Below are 12,984 nucleotides of genomic sequence, written 5' to 3'. Positions count from 1 at the left end.
GGATGCCTTTCGTCTGGATGTAACATCTCCTGCGCCTACACGGGCTTTCAAACAGGGAGGTGTTTGAAATTTCTGTGATATTAATCACTCGAGAAGCACTCACGGTTACCACCAGCAGCAGTTTGCTTTTCCCTTGCGCTCAGTTTTTCATCTCGGCTGGAGCTGCTGCTCAGTTTAGGGCTGCTGTGGCTCTCCTTCCAGAGATTCGGGAGATGCCTCTGCTCAAAAGCCAGAGGGCTGACCCATGGTCAGTTGTGCTGGGACTAGGACTTGCCGTACTGTAGTAAGTTAAGCCAGCAGCTGGGAGTCTGGTCCGACGGCAATACCAGCTCGTGTACTCACTCCCAGTAGCCAAATCATGTGATTCCTTTTTAAGGCAATTTTACCTTAAACTACAACCGCTTGTGCCCTAGCTTTTTCTCATACACCTGTCACGAGATCAAGTGGGCACCCTGGATGATCTAGCAAGAGAAATTCTGATTTCCAGCACACCATGCATGCCAGGGACCGAATGGCCAAGGAGTCCAACTGGCTTGTTATAAACACAGTGGGCAAAACAAGGACCATCGCTTTCCGTTTTGGCACTAAACGAGTTGGTCTGCCAACATGCTGCTGGCATCATATGCCTACACATCTGGGGAGGAAGGCAGCAAGATTTCGTCTAAAGGCAGCTAAATAAAGAAGCCCCTCCGATGCGGTGGTAGGAGACCAGTGCTTTAGTGCCTGCCTGTCGTATCTGAAATTATTCCACCACGACTGCACCTCTGCGGTGATGGTACACCAGTCATTCACGTGCTGAAGCACACGAACAGGCAGCTCGTGTACCAAAGGCAGCCTAGCACCTCGCTCACGGAGGAGGTCTGAGCCCGTGGTGCGGCTCAGGCTATAGGCAAAGCACAAGAGCAGGCTGGACGAGTCCATCAAAATGCGTTGGATATTAAAAGCCACACTCAGGAATGATCTGAGCACATTATGAAAGGATTGCGCTTACCTCTTGTAACGTCCGTCGTTCCTGGGCACAATTTCTCCTCCATAGCGGCTTCCAGCGTAACCAGGACCTGCTCATTCAGCTCAGACAGCTCCTGGGCTGTGGATGCTCTGAAACTGGTGGCACTCTCGCTGGCCAGCCTGCTGACTTCCTTCAGGTCGATGTTTTTCACACCGACCGCGAATACCTTGACGCCTTTCTGTGTGATTTCCAAGGAGGCACTCGGCCCGTCATCTGAGGACTTCCCACCCGTGACGATGAAGGCAATCTGGGGCACCCTCTGGTCGATTCGGCTGCCAGCCTCCTTCACAAAGTGTTTTGCCTGGATGTGCTTGATGGCCGCGCCAGTGTTTGCCACTCGGCCACCTTTGTAGATGACTTTGTTGATGGCATCTAAAATCTGAGGTTTGGTGGAGTAGTCTTTGAGGAAAAACTCATCGGTGACATCTGAGTTGTACTGGGCCAGTCCCACCTGGATAGAGTCGCCATCCCTATAAATGGCGTCCACCACAGAGTAGACAAACTGGAGAACTTCTTGGAAGTTATCCCTCCCCAGATTGATGGAGCCATCCAGCAAAAACACAATGTCAGCCTGCTTTTTACCGCCTGAAAAGATTACAAAGAAAACACAGTTATTAATAATTGTTCGTGGCATCTATCATATTTAAGATGCTTAGTGTTTTCTGAAGCAGCGTTGTGTTTCTCTCTTCTTTCTACCTTTTTAGTTTCATTGGTCTTTGGCATGATTTTACATCTGTACAAGAAGAAAGGTTTTATACAACACATTTATTATACTTCATACAACACGGCTTGTTTTTGTGATAGACACCCTCATCTCATTTCAAATTTAATTCTATTCTTTCCTATGCTCAACGAGATCTTCTTCAAAGTCTTCTTTAAAGCAATGTGACTAAATGGTTGGGAATCAAAAGGTGTTATTATGTTGAGCATAGGAAATAATCATTTTCACATTATACAAATTCTATCTGTGCTCTGTCCGGAAAAGTCTACAGGGTGAATAGCAGTCTTACCAGGTCCTGGAATAATAGGGGTTTCTGTTGTAGGTATCGGAAGCTCTTCAAGAATACTCTGCACCTTCTTTTCTAAAGTTGGGAGTCCTGTGAAGTCCTGTACCACAAGCACGCGCTCAGGATCGTTGGTAATGACCTGCAGCTGGTTCCTGTCCACGTTCCTGGCTCCAACACCCAGAGGCTTAATGCTGGTTGAAGTGATCACGTTAGCAGGCCTGTTCACGTCATCCTGGGACCGGTCTCCGAGGATGACGACTAGGTGCTGGGGCACTCCATCTTCTATCCTGCTCCCGGCAGACTTGATGAAGTAGTTCTTCACCACGTAGTCTAGGGCTTTGCCAGCGTTCACGGGGGACCCCCCTCTAAGCCTCAAGCGCCGGATGGCCTGCAGGATGGCATTTTTGGACTTGTGGGTCTTCAGGTAGAACTCAGGGAAGACGGTATTGCTGAACTGCACCACGCCAATTCGCACTTTGTTTGGCCCAACTTCCAGCTGCTGAACAATTCTGCTGATGAAATCCCGAATGTGAGCAAGCCCATCGGGCCTAACACCGTCGGAGCTGTCAATAAGGAAGACTATGTCCTTTTCATCACCAGAAATATCTGCAGGGAAGCAAGAAGAGAGGAAACTATTTGTGTGCCAAGTCGTTGGCTAAGCTTTGCAGGAGGGTTTCTGTGCTATCTGCTCTCGTGTGATGTAAAACTGCACGGTATATTTTAGCCAACTTTAAGCATGGTGCTTGTGTGCAAGTGTGCATGCGTGTGTTAACAGTCTGCCTGATATTCGAAGCATGCATTACTCAGAGCCTTATCTGTTTTGTTCATTAACGCTCTTCTCTGGATTTGTTAACGTTTCCAGCTTCGTTTTGCCCCAGATTTATATCTCTTTCCTAGAGAGCTGCTGAATGGGAATAGGCAATTGTACTTATTGAGGTATTCGACTTGAAAACCAAAATAGGTGCCGTATTTAGGTACTTGACTTGAAAACCCTAAGTTATAATGTATTTAGGTACTCGGGTAGAATTTCCACATATCTAAAAGTTTCCTTCTAAAACTGTACATGTGCTACACCCTTGCTTTTAACTAAGGAAAACCTTGGTTTATAGAGAAAGGATGGGAAGTTATTTACACATTTGGGCAACATTTACTTGAACAGCAACGCAGAGGCAGCCAGTGTTGACAGAGCCTTACCTATGGGGGGCTGCACATCTCCCAGCAGCCGTCTGATTTGGTCGCCAGTCAGGGTTTCGATAGGAGTCAGCAGCTTCTGCTCGAGGCTAGGCAGTTCCTGGAAGCTGGAGACTTGGAATACATAATCAGGACTAAGGGAAATCTGTACCATCTCCTCAGGTTCCACGTTCTTCGCTACCACCATAGGTGCCACCCCCACTTGTTTGACTTGGAGCGACGGGTACTCTAAGTCATCGTCGGATTTGCGGGAGGAGAGGATGATCAAAAACTGAGGGATGCCCTCCTCTATGCGGCTCCCGGAGGGCCGGGTGAAGATGGTCTTTGCCACAAACTCGAGGGCCTCCCCCACGTTCACCTGCTGGCCACCCTGTGGCCGCAGCCGTCTCACGGCGCTCTGCACCTCGTCCTTGGTGGAGTGGGCGTTGAGCAGGAACTCCACGTGGGGATGCTCACTGAACTGGACCACCGAAATCCTGGTGGTGTCAAAGCCCACGTCCAGGTTGTTCACTATCCTCTCAATGAGATCACGGATGAGGTAGAACTCCTGGGCGGCATAGCGGGAGCCGTCAACCATGAACACCACGTCCCTCTTCACACCCGCTGCAGGAAAGAAGGCAGCAGTCAGAAGATGCATCTGGCATTGCTTATGGAGAGCAGCTACATCATCATCTACATCACTGGCCCATGCCTTTGGCCATGGGGAGGATGCTCATTGTTTCGTTGCCTGTGATATCTCCTGGGAGCCCCAGCAGGCAGCTCTGGGTTCAACCCAGGGACAGGACCAGTCTGCTAGGTACATTCCCAGGCAGTGCAAGGACAGCAACTTCCAGAGCAAAGGAAGCAAGAGGGAGCAGGGGAAACGTGCAACAATAATTCCTTGTGGGATCTCCACCCAAGGAAACATAGCCTGGTGATGCTCCTTACTCAGGGCAGGTTGCCAGGCAGCCTGGGGTAGTTTTACACTCAGTACCACCCCTCTTTCTTTGGCTTTGTCCTCTAGGAAAGCTTCTATCCTATTATTTTCTCAGCTTCTGCCTTTTCAGGATGACTCTCTGCTTCCTAATAAAATGTTTTCTGCAGTGGTAATTCAGGTCAGAGCCTGAATTATTGCTGAATATCACATAAATGGGGATGGAGGAAAGCAGTCTGGCTCTGAAGGGAAAGAACAGATAGAGTAGGATGGTGGACTTCAAAGGGACTGATCTGGGGTGGGTACCCTTCACCCCAGGCATACGCTGGCTGGATTTCATTCCAAGCGAGACTAGAAATGGAAGATCTGATCCTTTTCCTGACGCCCGCTTCCAGTTTCCCTTCCCCCAGTGAATGAACGTGGCAAATGTAAGACACATCAGCAGGTCTTACACTTGGCAGAAAGCTGACCTTGATTTATAGTGGTGTGAAGGTGTCCCTGTAGCATCTAAATGACGCAATTCCCATTCCAGGAGGAATAGCATGGACTTAAAATCCATCAACTTAAAATAAGATTAAGGTCATAGCATTCACTTTGTGGGTCTTCCATGTGGATACAACATGGACCACCTTGAGGGGACTGGGCTTAAAGGTGGCCCAGCTTAATTACATAGCTCCTACCAACCCTAAGTACATCAACAGTGAGACCAAGATGGACTTGGAGTCTTAGCCGTGACCATCTTTGCTTTTCTCAGTTTGTGTTGCAACCATGATGTTACTAAACATCATATTTTGCCGCTGGCTCTCGGTGCAGACACAAACATCTTCTCACCTGGGCTGGGTGATGTAAAAATCAGATCAGGGGCAAGTGATTCTATCTCTTTCTTGGTCAGCCGGATGACTCTGTTCGAGACGACCTGCTGCACCGTATCCAGCTGGCTGAAGTCAGGCACAGAGATAGCAAAATCGGGGAGGAAGGAAATCGTCTGCAGCTCTGTGAGGTCGGCATTTCCAATCCCAATGCCAAAGGGCACTGTGCCACTCGTCTTCAGGACCACCGAGGGCCTCCTCACATCGTCCTGGGACCGGTCAGCGGTCAGGAGAATCAGGAACTGCGGGACGCCCTCCGCTATCCTGCTGCCACTCGACACCGTGAACACGTTCTTGATGAGATAGTCAAGGGCTGCTCCAGTGTTCAGAGGAGATCCTCCCATAATCTTCAGCTCCTGGATGGCGCTGATGAGATCTGCTTTGTCTTCGTGGGTGTCAAGTAAGAACTCAGGTTGTATGACGTTGCTGTATTGTGCGACGGCAACACGAACCTTGTCACGACCGATATCCAGGCTTTCAACAACTCTTTGGACAAAGGTCTTCAATAGAGGGAAACCTCTTCTGACACCATCCGAGCCATCGATTAGAAACACCACATCCTTCTTCTCACCTCTCTCAACTACTGTTTGAGACAAGTAAGGGAAGGGGGGAATAAGTGAGATTCTCTTTTGCAGTGATTATTATTCTCCGCATACATTGAACCGAAGGAGTACAAAAGCTCAGGGAGGGGGAAGTGAGGTGTCAGGACGGGTGATTCGGTGCCTTTGCAATCCCTGGCGAAGAGGCAGATGGGTAGAAGTCGGTGGCAACCGCAGTGCAACGCGTGCCATGCCTTACCCACCGAGTCATAGAATCATAGACCCATAGGAAATAGGGTGCCAAGGGACTTCGGGTGCCATCTCCTACCTGAGGTTGGGAGAAGCCGTCTGCTCCCAAGGGGGCTGGGAAGCTGGCACATGGCTTTGCAATATGCAACAGGAGTCTGGGGCATCAGGAATCTTCTGCTCCCAGAGAAAACTGAGTTTCTAAACGAAACGGCATACTGCAGAGAGGGTGCTCACAGGGAGCCAGTGAAGAGAGGGAGAAAAAAGCTTTTCTGAAGTATCACTGAACTCAGAAATAAATAATCCTGCGCATGCTCAGATAAAATAAGAATTTGCTGGAAGCGACATCCAACTGAAAATGCTAAAATGCTTTTCTAAAATGCTAGACACTGATTTTTTTTTTTTTTTTACTAACTTCAAGCACAAAAAAAATGCTAATAGTGACCAAACATTCTTTTTTCTTTTAAAATCAAGACTGTGAAATGTCAATGATCAGAGAACTGTTGATGCATTCTGCTATTGACTAACATTGGCTCAACCAAGCAGAAAACATCACTGCCTCTGAAACACAGCAACTGATGGATGGCATTCCCAAAAGTGCCATTGGCTTGTTTATAGCAGGGTCAAGTGGGACAAGCAGGAGCTCGATCTGTCCCTCTGAAGAAAATCTTAAATATCTGCTTATGAATGCTAGACATATAAAGAGTTAACAAGGGCAGTTGAAGTCTTAATGCGGACTTCAGATCAAATTTATTATTTAAAAGGAATGTTGGAAACTTGGTGGGTTAATGGATAGGACTGGAATATTAATATAGCTTGTGTTGAGCAATACAGGTAGGAAGAGGGAGCAGACATTGCCTAGTATATCCCAGCTTCATACACTTCCTCTAAAGTTCAGGAGCAGGGGAGGAGAGTCCTATCAAAAGTCTCTGGGTAGCAGAAAAAGAAGAAAAGAATATGGGTACTCTTATGAGGTGGCTCTCTTTTAGCCAAGAATACCAGGAAAAGTAGGTGAATGCAGCTATTTGTGAGCAATTAGCACAATTATTCACAGTACTTGGTGGTCAAAGGGATTCAAAATGATCTTGACAAGACTGAAATTGTTTGAGAAGGGAGGATGCAATTCAAGAGCACTAGTTGCACTAGTCTACGTTGAGGCAGAAGCTGCACAAATACGGGAAGGGCGATGATTCCGCATGGAAAGGATGGGCTAAGAGATGACCAGGGGACACCATTGTTACACTCTCGTCATTTGGAGCAGGCTGACATTGGAGAGACAAGGGTGAAAAGGTAGAAAACCTGCAAGACCTACAAGGAAAGATTGAATGAGCTGGGTACACGGCTGGTGACACGAGGACCGAGACAAGATGTACGTGGCAAGTACATAAAGTACTTCATTTACATAAAGTAAATGAAAGGCTGTCATACAAAACACAGGAATGAGCTGACATCTGTATCCTTCTTGAGTTGAAGGAGAAGGCTTGAACTATGACTAGGAAGGCAGAGGTTTGCCGTTAAGGAAAAGTATCTACTGATACAGATAAAAGCAATTGAACAGATTGATTATGGAGGCTGGGAAATCTCCTCCACCGGAGGGTTTTCAGAACAGATTAGACCAACGTGAGCTGGTTCTGGACAAGAAGATCCTGTTGGGGACAAGGGTATGTAGCAGATGGCACCCTGAGATCCCTTCCAGCCCTATTTCTTTTTTATGTTTCTATGATTCTAAGTCCATCTGCCCAGGACTTTTACGAGGAGATGATGTGGATGTTATTACACTTTTCCTTGTCCCCACCTGCTGTTGGGAGACAGGTTAATTCTCAAATTAGGGCTCAGGAAATCACACAGCTGGACATGCATAATTTCCAGTACCGCAGTGTGAATTTATAATTGTGGCCTTGTGATTCTTTTTATGATTTTTTTTTTTCTTCAATTAATCCATACTCATCTACTGAGCTTGTATCGGTAACTGAGTCAAGAGCATCTAATTTATTGGTACGTAGGTAAAAAATGTAGAAACTGCCGTCATATCCTGTAAGAAATAACGGAGCAAGAGTGAATCCAGCGCGCTGCAGTGCTCCTTACGCCCTACCACTCCTCCAGAAAAGGGAGGATGGAAAGAGAAATCGAGACAAGTCTTTATTTGCTTCTTCTAGCTCTTGCCCAGCATTGCACATCAATTTATTTAAGATCTCTGGGGCAACAACTCACTGTTATTTCAGGTTTGTACCATGTTTTACACACTGGTAACAGCACCTACTGCAGCTCTTGCAGCCGAACAAAAGGCTTTTTCCTTACTCAGCTTTAAAATTCAGTTTGGACCCTAACGCTTTGCTGGATCAGGGTCTGACCAGAGGAATATCCAAGTACAATAGCAGTTTCTACATAATCGTTTTAAACATCACCAGACCCAATTGCCCCAGTTCCCAAATTGAGGGGAGCATGTAAGTGGTGGCTTTCAGCCTCTTGGAAACCCCGGGGGTCCCTGTACCTGTTGGCTGAAACTGGATAGTTTTCAACAGGTTGACTATGTTTGGCTGAAGCTCTGAAATCCGAGGGAGGGAGTCGACGTTCAGAATGAATTGCGGGGCGTAAACGATCCTTTCCAGCTCTACAGGGTCGGCATTTTTGGCTTTGATAGCAAAGGTCACAACTCCAGCTTGCTTCAGAGCATCTGACGGTTGCTCCACATCGTCGGTTGATCTCCCAGCAGCAAGGAGGACCAAAAACTGAGGAACCCCTTCCTCGATCCTGCTTCCAGCTTCCTTCACAAACAGCCTCCTTATAGCTTCATCTAGCGCAGCTCCAATGTTCAGTTGCTTCCCGGTTTTTATCTTCATTCTTTTCACTTTGAGAAGCATGTCTTGCTTAGATGGGAGTTCAGCGAAGTCAAATTCAATTTGGATGGTGTCACTGAATTGAGCTACAGCTACTCGTGTGGCATCGGGACCCACGTTCAGGTCAGAAATAACTTTGTGTACAAAGTCCCGGACGGCAGGAAAGCTACCCAAGAGGTTGGCTGAGCCATCAATCAGGAATAAAATATCTTTCTTGCTTTCTAGAATAAATTCACAAATGAAAAGAGGGGAAAAAAAAGATATGAAGGCATTTTTCTTCTTAAAAGTCATCCTAGAAACTTCTCTGCAAATTAGCTGGGTTTCAATATGCAAAGCAAGTGATTTTCATTTACCAACGTTTTCAAAGGCTACAGGATTAAACAGTTCCTTTGACTTATTTATTGAGGAAGAAGGGGAAGCAAGGACACCGCTATCCTAAGACTCAATAAATTCAGGCACCAGGTAGTCATATCATATATTGTATCACACCATAGCAGTCATATCAAATTTGGCTGTTTCAGATTACGCCAGTGACATTTATGGTTTAGCAATATGCCGATGATACAGGCATGAAGCACAACAGCAGTGGAGGGTTGGGTTTTTTTCTATTTAAAGGCTCAGTAGATAACAAATAGACATTAGTTCATATATACATACACACACAAAGCATTTTCTGTATTCTTTTAAAGTACTTCTCCCAGTTGCATCACAAGGAGCATCTAAATCCATAGGAGAGTTATGACTTTGGGAGGAGAAAAAGGCTTTTACCTGTTTCCATTTGATGACCTTTTAATCTCATTGAATATCCAAGGCAAAACCAAGCATCTCATATCTGTGTGTCTTAATATCTTTCATATTAATCTTAATGGTCTCCTTTCCATACTAAACAATCCTGGTCTTCATATGCACATAGCCACAATAAGGGAATTAGTGAGCAAATACCTGTTTAAAAAGGGTTAAACTTGCCAACAGCTGTTGGAGGATAACTTTGAATATCTGGAGTCAAATTCAGCCTCTGGGACAGCCTGATAACAGCACTTTGACAAAGTGGCTCCAGGGAAGGATTCGGCCACCTGTACCTGGCTAGACCCCTGCTCCTCTGTGCTCTTTGGCAGGACTTTAACCTTTCCACGCCACTCCTTGTGGCCAAAAGTGCATGCTCCCATTCCTGAGCTAGAGCAGACGATGCATTTACAGACTGTGACATTATCATGGCAACAGAAAGGGAACACCTGAGTAAGTGGCTGGTGGGCATAGACTCACTGGGATCCTCCTTCAGTCGTGACCTGCCAAAAGACTTAAAATCGTGCTGTCTTTAAAGCGCGCTAGCAATGACTTGAACAAGATGAAGAGCTGCCAGTGTCAAACCACGTATTGACGGTTAAGCACAGCCCCAACCACTTTGATGACTCAGGGCCTTGGACAGATGTGAAGGTGTACATCGGGAACAAACAGTCAAGAGAAACAAGATTAACTTAATGCAGTCAACATGAAGGAAGGTAGGTATTACCTGTTGGGGCGAGTGGAACCTCTTCCACACCTCCACTAACATATGTTGTTATAGGCTTATTTAACTCCTGGGGTAAAGCTGCCAGAGCACTGAAATCATCCATAAAATATACCATTCTTGGATTAAAGGCAATCTGTTCAAGTTCTGCCTTATCCGCACTCCTAACTCCAACAGCAAAAGTCAGCACTCCGGCCCGAGCTAATTCATTGGAAACTTGCAAGAAGGGATCGGCAGACCTCCCTGCCGTCACCAGGACTAGGACCTGCGGCACTTGTTCATTTATTCTGCTCCCACCAGCTTCCGTGAAGTGATTCAAAAGCACAAAGTTCAGTGCAGAGCCAGTGTTCAGCACTGACCCCCCCTTGGGCCTCAGCTGCCCCATACGTTGAATTATGTCTGATTTGGTTTGGTATGAGTATAGAAAGAACTCGGTTTTAGGAGTGTCGCTAAATTGCACTAAGCCAACTCGGATTTTGTCACTGCCGACATCAAGGTAGTTAACTAGGGTGGCAACAAAGTCACGCACAAAGGGGAAGTTGGCATTTCCGACGTTGAGTGATCCATCCAAAAGAAAGATGATATCCCTTTTGGTTACTTGAACTGCAGTAGAGCACAGAAAATAACATGAGACATCACAGAAAACAAAAATAGAAATTTTTTTTCATGTGTGCATACAGCATACGCTGTACACGCATGTAAACATTGTTAGGAGGAAGGGGGGAGAAAAGGAGGAGTGTGATCAGCACAGAAGTAACAAGGACATTGCTGGAAATGACTAAATTGGAGGTTTCTGACTTGTATTGAAAAGTCTTAAATGTCAGGTTTATCAATGAGGCTCAGCCTCTCTCATGGCAGAGGTTTTCAACGGCTGCCAATGCCAGAGTTGCATCCCCGGGGCCAGATCCTTAGCCAGCAAAAGGCAGCGTCATTGGTTTTGGTGGAGCAACACTGAATTACACCTACAGACACCTTGCTTATCTGCAAGTCACCACGCATTTACTTGGGGCTTTCCAACGAAGCTTTAGGGAACGTTTCTGCTTACTGGCACCTAAAGTGTGCTTTGACACCCAGCGCTATCACCCCCTTATTAAGCAATCCCCCGTTCCTCGGGGATGCTCCCGTGCATCCCTAGATGTTGAGAACCATGTCCTGCCCTGCAGTGACTTCCATGGTCATGCTGTGCAGCCAGCAGCGGCTGGCCCGCGGCACAGAGTTAGGCTCCACTTGCATGGGAAAACACTTCTGCCAAGTAACAGATTTGGTTGGTATTTTGAGTGGGTATTAAAAATAGCTTTTACTAATAGGCTTAGAAAACTGGTCCAGACGAGGCTGCAACGGCTGCCTGAGACACCTGCCTTCTTGACATTTTGATATTCTGCATTTGATGCAGAAAACTGCATTTTGATGTCTGCAGTTACAGACATCCATTTTTGGGGCTGTTGAAGGGGGAGAAATTTCCCACTTTTGGCAGTAACCAGCCAGTTCTCAGCTCCTTTTTTAAGACCCCCAAGGCACAGATCTGCAACGTCACTCCAAAGACACCACAGGATCATCCCCCTGTTCTTTTTGCTCTAAACACATCACGTCCAGATGACAGACCAAAATGCCAAAACTTTAAATAAGATCTCAGAGAACTGATGAGTGGGTTCATCCAATGCATCCCCCCTGGATGCCTTCCTGCAAATAAGGTATTCGAGAATATATTTATGCCCATTGCTAATTCTATTCATTATCTTTCTGTTGCCTTGTCCCTGTAAGCTTGCTGTCCTATATATAAAATATATAAATACTGAGATATTAAAACCAAAAGGGAGAAAGGGAGTACTCTTTGGAGCACAGGCATTGCTCTCAGATTTTACAGATTGTCTTGGTTTTCTGTATTTTTAATTTTTTCCAGAAAAGTGCCAGTCAAGCACCAGGGTGAGACAATATCTAGTTGAAATGTAACAGACTGCCCAGTGTCAAAATCAGTTATGTTACTAATAATAGTCATTTTATGGGGTAGGATACGATTACTTGCTTATTGTGTATGTGAATAGCTGTGAGTACAGTAGAGCAAAAGGACTGGAAAAAAAGAGAAGCTGCATGAATGAGCTTTAAAGAACAAGGAAGTATAGGAACATTTTTAATTTACATTGAAAAATAAAAATGTCAGGTTTGGTGTATAGCCATGCAAAACTGTATTAGCAGGAAACACATTCTGAAAAAAAGCTTATTAAATGATAAGTCCCGTGATATTCATCTTAATTAAGGACAAGTGTTGGCAAACTGATTTTAAAATGTCTGCTCTTCATGTACATCAGTCATAGGCTTTAATTCTTTAAGGACTCTTTCAAAAACTCAGTTTCTTTTGCACTGTGGTTTATAATTTCAAATTACTTGGAGAAACTAGAAAAAATATGGACATGGTTCGACACCCACTTAAGCCAATGGGAACCTCACTATTGACCTTACTGGGAGCTGGAAGAAGTCCTGTTTTTCTAATGTTTATATGCCATGAGACAGAAATGCAAGGTTCAAATATGATCCAGCACAATGTTAATTCAACCTCAAACATCTCTATTGGGAAGAAATCTTGAGAGATTTGGTATAGAATCTATATGCAGCTAGAACACTTCTTGAAATGCAGGGGAAACTGTCTCAAAAGACATGACTCTAGCTATTGGATTGCTTCCAAAGTCTACTGATGTCAATGGCAAGACCAAGTAAAAAGAATCCACTGGCTTCACAGGGCTTTGAATCATCTTCTAAACAGATTAAATTAAAATCAACACTGCAATAGTCTCATACGCCTCTTAGGGCTTGAGCTGAGTAAATGATAAGAAAACGGTAAGTATGTTCTTAGAGGGTGAGTTTCAGTCCA

At 45.5% G+C, this 12,984-nt stretch overlaps 1 protein-coding gene across 1 annotated transcript in view; it reads right to left on the bottom strand.

Moving 5' to 3' along the window:
- Window positions 1-12,984, bottom strand: part of COL6A3 (collagen type VI alpha 3 chain) — a 62,794-nt gene that overhangs the window by 29,825 nt on the left and 19,985 nt on the right. Inside the window, exons 5-11 of the mRNA XM_075153780.1 lie at window positions 10,122-10,721; window positions 8,266-8,832; window positions 4,952-5,572; window positions 4,747-4,749; window positions 3,211-3,810; window positions 2,020-2,622; window positions 992-1,594 (exon numbers count right to left, since the gene is read on the bottom strand). Of these exons, the coding sequence (XP_075009881.1) occupies window positions 992-1,594; window positions 2,020-2,622; window positions 3,211-3,810; window positions 4,747-4,749; window positions 4,952-5,572; window positions 8,266-8,832; window positions 10,122-10,721 (3,597 nt within the window). The remainder of the gene's footprint in view (window positions 1-991; window positions 1,595-2,019; window positions 2,623-3,210; window positions 3,811-4,746; window positions 4,750-4,951; window positions 5,573-8,265; window positions 8,833-10,121; window positions 10,722-12,984) is intronic.

Source organism: Calonectris borealis, chromosome 6 (genome assembly GCF_964195595.1).
Source record: "Calonectris borealis chromosome 6, bCalBor7.hap1.2, whole genome shotgun sequence".
Classification (NCBI taxonomy): domain Eukaryota; kingdom Metazoa; phylum Chordata; class Aves; order Procellariiformes; family Procellariidae; genus Calonectris; species Calonectris borealis.
This window is presented reverse-complemented; position numbering and strand designations above follow the sequence as displayed.